Source organism: Cebidichthys violaceus, unplaced genomic scaffold (genome assembly GCF_023349555.1).
Source record: "Cebidichthys violaceus isolate CVI_PGR_0920_01 unplaced genomic scaffold, fCebVio1.0.p SCAF_23, whole genome shotgun sequence".
Taxonomy (NCBI): Eukaryota; Metazoa; Chordata; class Actinopteri; order Perciformes; family Stichaeidae; genus Cebidichthys; species Cebidichthys violaceus.
In genome coordinates this window covers 2,866,867-2,878,956 of record NW_027176406.1, presented here as the reverse complement: position 1 = coordinate 2,878,956, position 12,090 = coordinate 2,866,867, and the positions used below count along the sequence as shown (strand labels likewise).

Below are 12,090 nucleotides of genomic sequence, written 5' to 3'. Positions count from 1 at the left end.
TACCTCAATTAGCTGATTTTCATCTGTGGTCCCTGGGCAGGTTTATTACATTCATTAAGTCTGAATCATGTTGTCTGTTTTCACAGCAGGGATTTTAAGGTACTAATAACATAAACAGTGGCTACAGTGGTGTTTAGTAACCTTGACAGTGAGCCAGCATGCACAATACCAGGACTCCGAAACTGAAGCAGGTAAATGGATTCAGTTCAATTATTAAATTTGTGCTTCAAACTGACTCTTTAATAAGTTATTAATGTTTAGTCCCTGTAGATAAATAGTGTCTGTCCTCAGTTTTTTTCTGTTTGTATGAGTCCTCCAATACCACACAGTTGAAATGTTTAAACATAAAAGGTTAAAAAACAAATAAAGACACAATAATTACACCGACAGATGACTCGACTACTTTCAGTGCCAACTTGTTTTTATTGCCAAATAAAAAACAGTCAGAGCGTATTTTACAGAAATCCTCTCGACATTTCATGGCATGACGGACAAACACGTCGAAGGATCAGAAACGTCACAAGTCTTTGATAAGCATCCATGGCTACCTCAATAACAAGTTTCTCTGAAAAAGGAAATGTTCAAAGAATGATTTACATATTGTGTCATGTCATTCATGCACAGCTAAAATATTGAAACTGCTCATTTCAAACGAAAGTGCAATTCACATGATCACAAATGACAGTATTGAAGTGAGAGTGATAAAGTCACTGTCCGAACACCACTTTTAAAGGTTCTATCACACAATAAGGGGAAGAAAGAAAAGTGTCTAAAATTCCTTTTCTTTTCCTCTCTCTAGTTTTTTTTAACACTCCTGATGGCTCTGGGAAATATACAAGAAATACTCCAATTTGAGTGAACGCTATCATGAAACAGAAACCATTTTAAATGAAACCAAGGTATCGTGGGACACCCGTGACAAACCATTTGGCCGGGGTTAGAAATGCAAAAAAACAGACTTAAAACGGACCATTAAATGCATGACAATAGTAGAATTACAAAGCGCCATAGCTTATACAACAATTGTTCTTGTTACGTTTCTTATTCAAAGAAAACAAAACATACATAAATTCATAAACATTGTTAAAAAGTCAATACACTTTTCTCAAAAAATATAATTCCAGATAATTAAAAAGGTACTGAAGACGTATATGCAGATGTGGAAGTACTGGATGGGAGCAGGATGCTGCTTAAAATACAACAGTTCCACACACTGAGCTACAGCGAGAGCCTAAACGAGTGGAAATGCTCTTTTAAAAGAACGTCTTTTGAAATCATTCAGTGTGAAAGGGAGTCTGTACAGGCAGATTATGTGGACAGAGGGAGAAAATAAAAATCATCATAACGTCCTCCATCACGACACAATATCGAATCCCATCAAAGGAAATAAAGAAACTCTGAGAAATGTCTTCACATCGGCGATGCTACGTCCATGTCCAACGTCAGCGAGTCTGCGGAAGCAAATCCAAGAATAAGATGTTAATGTTAGTTATTAATCGAGTTCTACGGCAATGAGTGACCTGCAAATATGTGTGTGTGTGTGTGTGTGTGTCACTCACCCAAATGTGCTGGATTAGGTTCGGCTTCGTTGTGCATCAGGGAGTCGAGGGTGCGCGGCGACATGGGGAACAGGTCACTGGTGTTTCCAGAGTTTGTGCTGTGAGAAAAATAAACAACAAAAAAGATAACTTGTATATTACAAACTGAAACGCTCACACACACACACACACACACTAGCACGTGGATTTCTGCCAAACTGTTGTAAAGCAAAATCGAACAAATAAATACATTATATACATCTACTGAATTGTTATCTATTATCAACATAATAAATCGTACGCTAGCAACTTGATAAAAATCTTCATAATTAAGGAATCACAATTCAAGTGTGAACCTTTTAAATGCAGCAACAAATGGAATTTGAATTCCAGTATATTCTGTAATGCATATAGCATAGAAACATTGAATTGAATGGAATAGATCGGCCCCATTGTCGCCGACATCCGATCCAGCTGTTTGAGTCAGTACTGGTTTAATACACACAGCGGTGGTTAATGAGTGAAAGGGTCCAACAGGCTCATCATTGACAAACAATTTCAGCATTCGTGTGCAGTGTGCAAAGGTGTGCCCAACAGACAGTACAGTAGATGGAGAATGGGATGGATCTGTGGTAAAATACTGACAAATATGGTGACTGTGGCTAAGTGGAGAGCAGGGCCGCCTTTCAATCAAAGGGTCGGTGGTTCGATCCCCGGCTCCTGCTGCACTAGTCTCATGTCAATGTGTCCTTGAGCAACACACTTAACCCCAAAATTGCTCCCGTAGCTGCATCTACGGTGTGTAGATAGATACTGAATTGTAAGTCGCTTTGGATAAAAGTGTCTGCTAACTGACCGTAATGTAATGTAAAATATTTAGATATAGAAATACGTGAATTAAACCAGGAAAGATTGGGCAGATGTTGAGCATGTTACGCAACGGTTTCTATTGCTTCTATTTCAGGCGGTGCAAAGCACACTAACATGGCTTAACATTGAATTGATGTTAACAACAGCTACAGTTGACGTCATGACAGTTATTGGTCAGCTGGCTGGTGCATTTATTTTATTTCCGTCTTCATTCAAACTGACTTTTGAATCAATTTGGAATTATTTTCCATCAATAATACTACTACTATCTGGAATTTCTAATCAATTCTTCTCATACAATCACATCAAAAATACTTTGGACTGTTGAATTCATACAAATGGATCTGGTTGAGGAAGTGTGACCTGAACAGAATGAGAAACTGATGAATGGCGAGGAGACGCTCTTCTATTAGGACGCGGGACAAGCGGCGGTGAGTTGGAAACAATAAACAGGAGTTATGTTGGCGGGGACACTGCACTAAAAATCCCTGGAACCCACCCATCCAACACACAAACAAAAGTGACAAGATGCACACACACACACACACACACACACACACACACACACACACACACACACACACAAAGCCCTCCCTACATGCTACTGCCCCCCCCCTCCCCCGAGCGCCTACCCTGGGAATCCGCTCCCAAGCAGCTCACTGTCCGGCAAGTCCATGAACACGGAGGGACACCTACGGAGACAGGTCAGGATCTCACTGAGCAGACCTCACAACCCACCAGCAGCACATCCTCAAACCCACGTCTCACAAGTAAAAATATCCAATAAAAGCACGTTTTGCATATCAAGCATGGGAATGAAGTCCCAATGAGAAGCGCACAGTTTAGACACGGCCTGAAAGCAGGCGTGAACTGCAGTCAGTCTAAAGTGAATCTGTCTCCTGGGGCTGAGAACAGGGTGATGGTTCCCTCCAACGACAGTGATGACTCACAGTGAGAGTAGAAACTGATTGGTTGTCTGTTCTTTGAACCAGAGCTTCACATAAATTCTGACGATTATAAAAGAAAGAGAGACAGATACTTACGGTGTAACGCAGATGAACTTTGTCTTCAAGTATGGCTGAATAGCTGTCAGGGAAAAGAAACATGTTAGCACCGTAACAAATAATGCTGAACACAATAAAAGAAACCTGCGAGACATAACAAACACAATAAGTCATATTTGTTGCTTCTCTTAAAGGAACCATTTGTATGTCAGTTACTCACTGCAGGTTACCTTGAATTGAAAGTGAATCAGGGCCGAGTTCAACAGCTAAACTATCACATAACTTGTGCAGTATAATCCAAAAAAACATTACAATTTAAAACACAGGTGGAGTAGCTGTTTTTAAATGCTGCCTCGATTCGAGACACAGGGTGAGTCATTGATATACAGATGGTCATTTTGTGGGTGGAGTCAGCGACTTACTATTCGTGGAGTCTCCTCCCATCTCCGGCTCAGGAGCCGCTTCTGGCCGGCAGTACTTCCCGAAAGCTTCGTCTTTGGGGATATCGGGGTAGAGGTACACGAGAGGGGAAACCAGGATGTTGGTGGCGTCCATGATCTTGTAGCCCATGATGATGTCGGCGAAAGACATGCTGTTGAGCTGCTGCTTGGTGTACGGCTCCACTGACTGCATCTGGGTCTTCCCTAGAAACAATACGAGGATGCTCAGTGCCAAAACAGAAAATACAGCAAATCCTGAGGACATTTTTTTTAGAAATTAACTCACCACTTATGTCTTTCTCTACCCATGTGAATGTGATGCCGCCCTCCTTGCTGCTCTCACTGAAGCGCAGCAGAAAAGTGCCGGGAGGTTTTGGACTCAGAATGGCCCTCTCCCTGTCTTTACTGATAAAGCCCATGATGTACCTGCAAAGCAACAGGAAGTCACACAATTAGATTCGGAACGTTAAAAATAGCAACACTTTCTATAATGTGAACCAGGGACTCGTAAACAAAAGGACGACCCTTCTCACCCTTCATTCCACAGGGCCAGGATGTACTTCTTCACCAGGTCAATGATGTTGTCCAGCCACACCCAAAAGGAGAAGCCTTTGCCCGCCATGTTTTCCTGGAGAGGAAGAAGAAAAATAACTTGCACTGAAGCAATACAATGGCCGATTGAACCGTGAGTTTGTTGTTGTTTTAAGGTCAGTACCTTACAGAACTTGGCCCAGGTGATCTGACAGCCGGAGTAGTTGACACACGGCCCTGGACGGACAATAACATCACACGTTAATACATGACGCGGCGTTAAGTTGAACGTTTTTTTGGAGACTTTAAAGGCGTGACAACCTCACCTAGTAATTTCTCAGCCAGTGTGGTGAGCTGCTCAATGGTCAGGCCTCGCTTGGTGGTGGAGGAGAATTGCCAGCTCAGCACCTCGGCCACCTGGTCCCACGTCCCCACCGGAGGCTTGGTGAAGAAGTTCACGTTCTGTACAGAGACACCCAGGCCAACACGGCTTAAAAACACTACAAGTGTTTATTTACACGACTAGCAGATGAACATTCTCCCCCCAGCAGAGTTCAGCCCCCTTTCCAGCAGAGGGTGCCGTCTCACCTTTGGGTGGTTTGTGAGCATGTTGTACCACAGGATGGAAGCCCAGGCGTTGGGCATCTGGCAGATGTTCGATATGACCACCACAGGCAGGGAATGGGTCTGCACAAATGGAGGAAATATTAACATATATATCACATGTTTGGTTATTCCTTGCCGACATTTACTCTTGCACGATGATGCAAAAATGTTCCCGCTTCCAATCCAGCACGTTGTCTTGTAACAAGTCCTCTCAACTGTACTACTCGTACACCTCGAGGACGTACTGCTGTTCTTAGCATGAGGAGGTATTTTGGTGTAAAAGGGTCCGTTGTCTAGCAACCAATGCAGGCATCACACCCCGAGATCCGGGTTGTGTTTGTGGGTGTGATGAAATGATAACACTAGAAGACGCGTGTTCTAGTGTTCCAACTAATCAGTCGACTTCACGCTATCTGCTCATTTAGAAGCAGAGGCGGAAGACTTTGTTAATGACTCATTTGTCTCTTTCTACATACTTTGTCAAAGAACGACGCTGTTGTAATCTTACGTTATGATTCAGAGTTTTGTTGACTTCTGGTGTGAGATGAAAGTTTAACTGAGAATACGGAAATGTCTCCGAGTTCACAGAGCTACTGACTGATACTGATACTGACCTCCAGATCGATCTTCAGGCCTTGATGGTAGACTTCTGTCTCAAAAGTGATCAGATGGAGCTCCTCTGTGACAATCAGAGAGGCCTGGAGAAAACAGATTGTTCAAACCTCCACTGAAGAAAGAACATTATTAAAGCGGCAATATTTTGTTTTGCTGCCCCCAGTGTTCTGGGACCTCGAGTATTAAACCCCATCTGTTGTTACCACCAGTAAATAGGGTGTCAAATCTTAAGGATTGACACTTTAAATGACTCTATATGTGAGTGTCACACACAGTACTTACATCACTATTGGTCCGGCCACCGTTACCACACCTCTGTTCTCTCAGGGTCTGTAACAAACAGGAAGTCAGTGCTTCTATCAGATACCTTCACTGTCGAGCAGTACACTCCGTCAGCTCCATTACTCACCAAGTGTTTAAACTCGGCTGACAGGCTGCCATTGTTGGATTCTTCCATGTTCATAACTTTCGTGTTGGTACCAAGGATGTTGAACTTCCGTGACCTGAGAAAAATCAAGGAGCAGCATGAAGTGAGACTCTTAAAAAGATAAAATAAGGTACAGTAAACGCTCAGGCTGTCGGTCTTAAAGTCGTACCCTCGAATTGCAGCCACATCTCCAGATTCCCTAAAAGAGAAACAGTTCAAATCAGTAAAGCAGTTTCTCATAAGGTGACTTAATGTAAATATTAGAACCTCCAGGTAAAAAAAACTCACTTGTCAATGCAAACTTTAATTTTCAGCTGGTAGTTGAGTTCAGGAAACTTTACCAGTAACCTGTGAAAATGAGAGAAGAAGAAAGATGATTAGGATGTAAAATGCTGCACTCTCAGTCACATGGGACCCATAATACCAAGCATAGAAATGTGTATGTTGTGTCCTGCAGGCCTTCATCTTACCTCACTTTATTCGTGAACTGCACTCCTGTCTTTATGACCAGAGGTCTGTCTGGATGCATGGGCATACAAGGCTGTCGCTCGACCACAAAAGAACTAGAAGACAAGAGTGGGTCACGTTTCAGAGTCCAGCAAACATCACAACAACATATGGTGAAGACAATATAAAAGGTCTACGGTTGCTTTCCTAATGATTCGCAGCTTTTAAGTGCATCTCACGGTCTTCCTACAGAGAATGGAGACGGCTCGGATGTCATCACATTTGTTAAACGAAGACCGTGAGATGGGACTGAAAGCTCCGTATCGTTAGTAAGAGGGAGCTCAAAATCTCTCCACCACAGATTGTTCTTAAGATCAACATTCAACACTCATGTGATCATAATAACAACTTAGTCTGGGCAGATGTACGGTAAATACGTGTCGCATGCAGTACCTCTTCATCAGGTTTCTGAACAAGTCCACGATCTTCTCCTCCAGGGCGGGCCGGTGCTGGATGATGGGGTCTCCTTTGTAGGACACCTTCTGCTGAAGCTCCTCCAGCTTCTTGATCTGCTGACGGATCTGGAGCTGGGACTCAGCCAGGGATGTGATCCTGGTTTAGAAAAAAAAAAGTTAATAAATCAGACCCGGTTCAAGTTAAGACTACTTGATGAAGCAGGCCAAAACACTTTTTTATCCATTTGAAATTTGCCTCCCTGGTTACCATGTCTCGAGGCGGTCCAGGCAGATGTTAGGTGGACCTCCGATACAGGCAATCTGCTGCCTCCTCTTCCAGTCTGCTAGCTCCTCATCGGTCAGGTTCTTCTGTACGTAATCCATGGCGGTCAGCAAGCCTCCCATCTCGGTCACAATTTGCTACAAAACAAACAAGCACAGCATAAGTTACACATAATGAGTTATTAACAAATATCACATGTTCAATGGGACTGGCAGCTTTACCTCTGTGCAGTATGTCATTGTTTCACTAAACTCTAAAGCTTTATTTCCCATAAAATCCACTGTCCAAATCCAGAGAGTTCACATCAAGTCAAAACTGGTGGCCTAGCATGTAAGATGCAGCATGGACGCCGTTTGGTTTCATGGCGGCAGATAACTCCATGGCGAAAGGTCTTCTGCCATTTGTGCTAACTGACAACCTCAAGCTGAATCACACCACCATGAAGCTAGAGCTGTTGTTTGTTTACAACACAAGACTCTGAAGCTCACTTAAATGAAAATCCAAACTGTTCTTTGTGTGTTTTTGTTGTTGTAAAGCATAAACACTCCTCACCCTCCTCAGCTGGTCCAGGGCGCTCAGCATCTGCTCGAGCTGAGCCATCTTCTGTCTGGTAGCAGCTGCTTGGCTGTTCCCATTCAGGTCCTGGGACAACTCTGCACAGAGACATGACATCGGTCAGCAAGCAAATCCAATTCATTAAATCTATAACAAAAAGGTTGGCTTTTTATATCCCTGCTCAAGCTAAGAAGATAAACATGAATTAGAATATACCTCCTTGGCTTTTCAATGTCTTGTAATTGAAGTCAAAGTCATCCTGCAAGTTCTCAAGCATTTTCATCTTCTGTTCCATATCCTGAAGAAAAACAAATGAGATTTTATTTATTTAGGACACAGGCTCATTTTGGCAAGTTAGATAGTGTTGAGCATTCTTTGTTCTCTACTCAAATACTTAAATCAGCGAGCCTCTGACGGGAACTGACCTGCACCCGCTTCCTGATGTCTTGGAGGTTGTGCTCCAGAATCTGCTGCTTCTCCGTCACTACCGTCCCGGTGGGATGTGCTGCCTGGCCGTCCTGCAAGAGAATAAAACAAATACTTCTCACAGCTGTACTGAAGCTCTTTGACGTTGTAGGACCGCTAGGTTCTAGCGTCGCTCTTCTCTACCTGCACAGCAGTGGTGGCGGTCTGCAGCAGCCTCTGCTCCTCCCATAGACAGCGGGCGACAATGCGAGCGATCTCCATCGGCTTCTCCAGGTACTTGCTCTGCAGGTGCTGCTTGATCCTGCGCAGGTTGTGCTGGTAGAGAACGTTGTTCTCCTGCAGGAAACGGCTGTACTGCTGGTCTATTTCCCCCAAGAGGTTGTGGAACACCAGCGTGGCGTGCGACTCCTTATTGGCAGCGTAAGCCCTTATAAAAAGGAGAGGATGGGATAATCAGAATAATAAGGACGTCTAGTTCCTTCAAAGAGACGGAAAAAAATGAAACCACAGCTCACGGCAGCTTCACAAATGAATTTTGGATGCCATCAAAATATCCTGCACCCCACATGAGGGAGACTACAAAAAGGGAAAGGTGCCATATTTCTTTTCTGGACAATGAAAAGAAATGCAATGCCACCATTATGTTTGCAGACATAAGAGACAAAACGTGCTTTCATAACAGAGCTAAAGGAATTCAGTTATGTCTCACCAGTCCTGACTCTCGATCCAGGGGGCGAGAAACTGCCGGAGCTCCATGGGGAAGCTGTCGCTGTACAGGTGGTAGAGCTGCTCCAGGTACCTGGTCTCCAGCTGCTGCAACTGGTTCCACTGGGCCATCCTGACGTAGACCTCCTAAAACCTACGCACAAACAAAAATGGCAGCAAACAACATAAATGAATCGGGTTTTTTTGTGTCACATGTCATATCAGTTATTCTCACACCAGCCACAGAGAAATAGCAAAAATGTCCGGTTTCCTGACAAAAATAAAATGACGAGAGGCTCTCAGGAGGCCTCCTGTTCAGAACAGTCACTTCCTGTTCAGTGGAACGCTGCGTCTCCACCGAGAAATGTTGGCCAACGTGCACATCTGTCAACTCCCTAAAGCAGACAGCAATACATGACCTTTGGCCCGAGGATTTGCCCCCCGACTGTGCTCAGTGAAAGCCACACTTCCTTTTCTCAGCTATTGAAGAGCCACTGTATGGAGTCAGCCTTCACATCTTACCAACAACCGGCTACACGTTTTTTTTAAATACTGTTGCATTAGACCTCCCTCCAAAGTTTGACTAGTCTGTTAGTTGTACAATACTGGGCAGAATTGAGATACAAAAACAGAAGTTTAACTTTTGCAAACTGATGACTAAGACATGTTCTCGCCAAGAGACTAGATTCTGCTTTCAGTTTCCAGGAGCTAAGATATTGCTCTCGCTGACACAAAGATAGCACTGGAAAGTTTAAACAAGTGGCTGTATTTGCATTCAACATCTGTCCACGTTTCTGCGTCACTCACCCCTGTACTTGATGGAGCCCTGTGTTGATAAGTCTGTAACCTGAATGTTTATCCCACCGCCATTTATATACATGAGGGGGAAGAGTATTAGAAAGTCCTCTAAGTATTGTACAAGCCAATATAAAACCAATGCTAACCACAACCTCAACAACTAACATGGCAAATTGTCGCATAAAAAAGCACAAGTGTAACTAATAATACTAGTGATGGCAAAATGTCTGCAGTGAAAACGGTATTATCAATTGCAAGGGACTGAATAATATTGTACGGTTCATCTAACGAACTGGTAAAGTGTAAGGTTTTGTTGATTTAGGACAAACCGAAACAAAAACATAGATGCTATGTTTCACCTAAACCGTGTCAGAATAACGACAATTATTCTCAACATTATGCAGGTGAGGCTTTTTTTTTTTAAGCATGTAAAGGGACAAAACCGAAAGTGTCCGTCGAACGTGACAGTTTATACATGACCTACGTTCCTCTGAGAGGATCACATCAAAGAGCAGCTGAGCCTTCTCACTTCATTGACTAATGTGAGAGGATTAGTTTCATTTTTCATCACGTGAATTGGAGTTTCCTGCTTTCTATTGTTGGTAAATTTAGGTTGAAATTACAAACAGTAGTTTCCAATATGTCCCTCTGTTAGATGTCTGTGAGATTATCCATGAGCCACTGTTTAAAGTCTCAGAAGTGGCTCAATACTGTTCCATCATTATGAAACAATGATTTCAAACAATGTTTAGAAGCTAACAACCAGTTTATATCAAAGTTCATCTAGGCGTTACGGTCTTAATGGGTCCACGAAGTCTGAACATATTGGTCAAATAACTGAAACATGTTGTCTGGGTCACACACATTATAAATGACAGCCTTGGGGACCCTTTGATGATGATTTTTCACAAATATTGACTATTATATTGACAAATGCCAAAGTAAGGCTTTTGCCTTAACGCCACATCTTTAACATCGCTGTCTGAATTTCAGTCTTGTGTGTATGCAAGTAGACTTTGCTAGAAATGTGCCAGGCCTGCCAGATGTCTGGTGTCCATTTTCCCTAATGCTCAATAGAACATGTGTGGCACACTACCTGTAAAAACACACATGTGATACAATTATCTATAATAATATGTGATACCGATATTCCAGGAAACACTTCCTCGAGCAAACAAAAGGCACCAGCAACCATGCCAGTAAGCATTATATGGTGCCTGTAAACACAGGCGAGAACACAAATAATAAGCTGTAACACTATGTCATAAAGTATTTCATAACAGTCATGCTTTGACTCTTACGAACAATGACTACAGCCAATAGTGTTAGTGGCCTCTGTATCACTAGGACTCCACAGCTGCACAAGACAGGAAAAAACATCATATTTAAGATTCTGTTTAGATTTGGAGATTTGATCATCCTCAAAAAACAGAATTTGAATAATAAAAGAAGTGAATTCCAGTGCAAGGTGTCAGACATGTTGGCCAGCAGGTGGGACAGAGATGGGCGTGTGCCAATTAAAGGCAGACACACAATGACCTGGATTTGACTCTTTGTCTATATAGCATCCCAGTCAAGTTAGAACAATTGTTCGGTCCTGTTTTGACGACAACATGACGTACGTATGACCATTATCAAACCATAATGAGAAAAATCTAATTAAAAACATTAAAACAAACATATTAGAATCAACCAAGACTTAGTTATTATATATTAAGGCCCCATAAGGTGAGGAGTGTGCATAAATGAGTTAGCAACAGATAAAACGCACCTACACTTTAATAACTTATGTAACACCGAGGACACATAATGGCTTCCTCAGCATGAATAACGTCAGCTTATAACCTAGACACCGAGCTGCAGTTGTACTTCAGTAGCGGGTTGTCTAATAGAGCTAGCGATGCATAAACGTGGTCTTGCTGTAACAAAACGGTAATAATGAAATATAAGAAACATGCCAAAAAGCAGAAGTCGCTTACTTATTAGCTCGTTGTTACTCCTTTGTAAAGTTTCTCCGATAAAAAAAAAAAGTGTAACACTTTCGACTTAAAAACACTGACAATAACAGTCAGTGACGACTGTCGTAAAAGTTGACCACACAAAAGCGAGAAGTATCACACAGAAAGAGATCGTAACTGTCTGGGTTTTCTTGCCAACACGGGGACCACTCCTCCAACACACGTAAAGACCTTCTCACCGAGCCCATCTCCCACTGCAGTGCTCCCAGCCAAACAAACTCTGTCAACTACTTGACTGACAGCTCTCACAGCCAATAGGAGACGGTAATTTTACCTAGGCCAATCAGAATGCGGTTTATATGTAGAAGAGGCGGGGCTTTATGATGAGGTTGGTTGAGAACGTCGTGTTTACTGCTGTCGCAACTGCGCTGT

At 42.8% G+C, this 12,090-nt stretch overlaps 1 protein-coding gene across 2 annotated transcripts; it reads right to left on the bottom strand.

Moving 5' to 3' along the window:
- Nucleotides 1-400: 400 nt before the first annotated feature.
- Nucleotides 401-11,899, bottom strand: stat3 (signal transducer and activator of transcription 3 (acute-phase response factor)). Of its 2 annotated transcripts, XM_068718939.1 has the most exons (24): nt 11,680-11,899; nt 8,907-9,056; nt 8,381-8,624; nt 8,197-8,289; nt 7,988-8,069; nt 7,769-7,869; nt 7,202-7,353; nt 6,932-7,090; nt 6,502-6,594; nt 6,320-6,379; nt 6,201-6,230; nt 6,014-6,107; nt 5,887-5,934; nt 5,604-5,687; nt 4,972-5,070; nt 4,710-4,845; nt 4,568-4,620; nt 4,386-4,480; nt 4,139-4,278; nt 3,835-4,056; nt 3,452-3,494; nt 3,041-3,100; nt 1,560-1,657; nt 401-1,451 (listed from the first exon to the last, which is right to left on the bottom strand). In XM_068718939.1, the coding sequence occupies exons 2-24, from the start codon at nt 9,032-9,034 to the stop codon at nt 1,411-1,413; spliced, it is 2,355 nt and encodes a 784-aa protein (XP_068575040.1). In that variant the 5' UTR covers nt 9,035-9,056; nt 11,680-11,899; the 3' UTR covers nt 401-1,410. The 2 variants fall into 2 exon arrangements, with proteins under 2 accessions (XP_068575040.1, XP_068575041.1); XM_068718940.1 differs by lacking the exon at nt 3,041-3,100 and having other exon boundaries at nt 11,680-11,898.
- Between the last annotated feature and the right edge of the window lie 191 nt (nt 11,900-12,090).

Excerpts from the sequence above, each read along its gene's own strand:
- stat3 (XM_068718939.1), bottom strand. The coding sequence starts at position 9,034 with ATGGCCCAGTGGAACCAGTTGCAGCAGCTGGAGACCAGGTACCTGGAG. Across the intron at positions 3,101-3,451 it reads AAGTTCATCTGCGTTACACC|GTGTCCCTCCGTGTTCATGG; the intron begins GTAAGTATCTGT and ends CTGTCTCCGTAG. Across the intron at positions 1,658-3,040 it reads CTTGGGAGCGGATTCCCAGG|CACAAACTCTGGAAACACCA; the intron begins GTAGGCGCTCGG and ends TTTTTCTCACAG.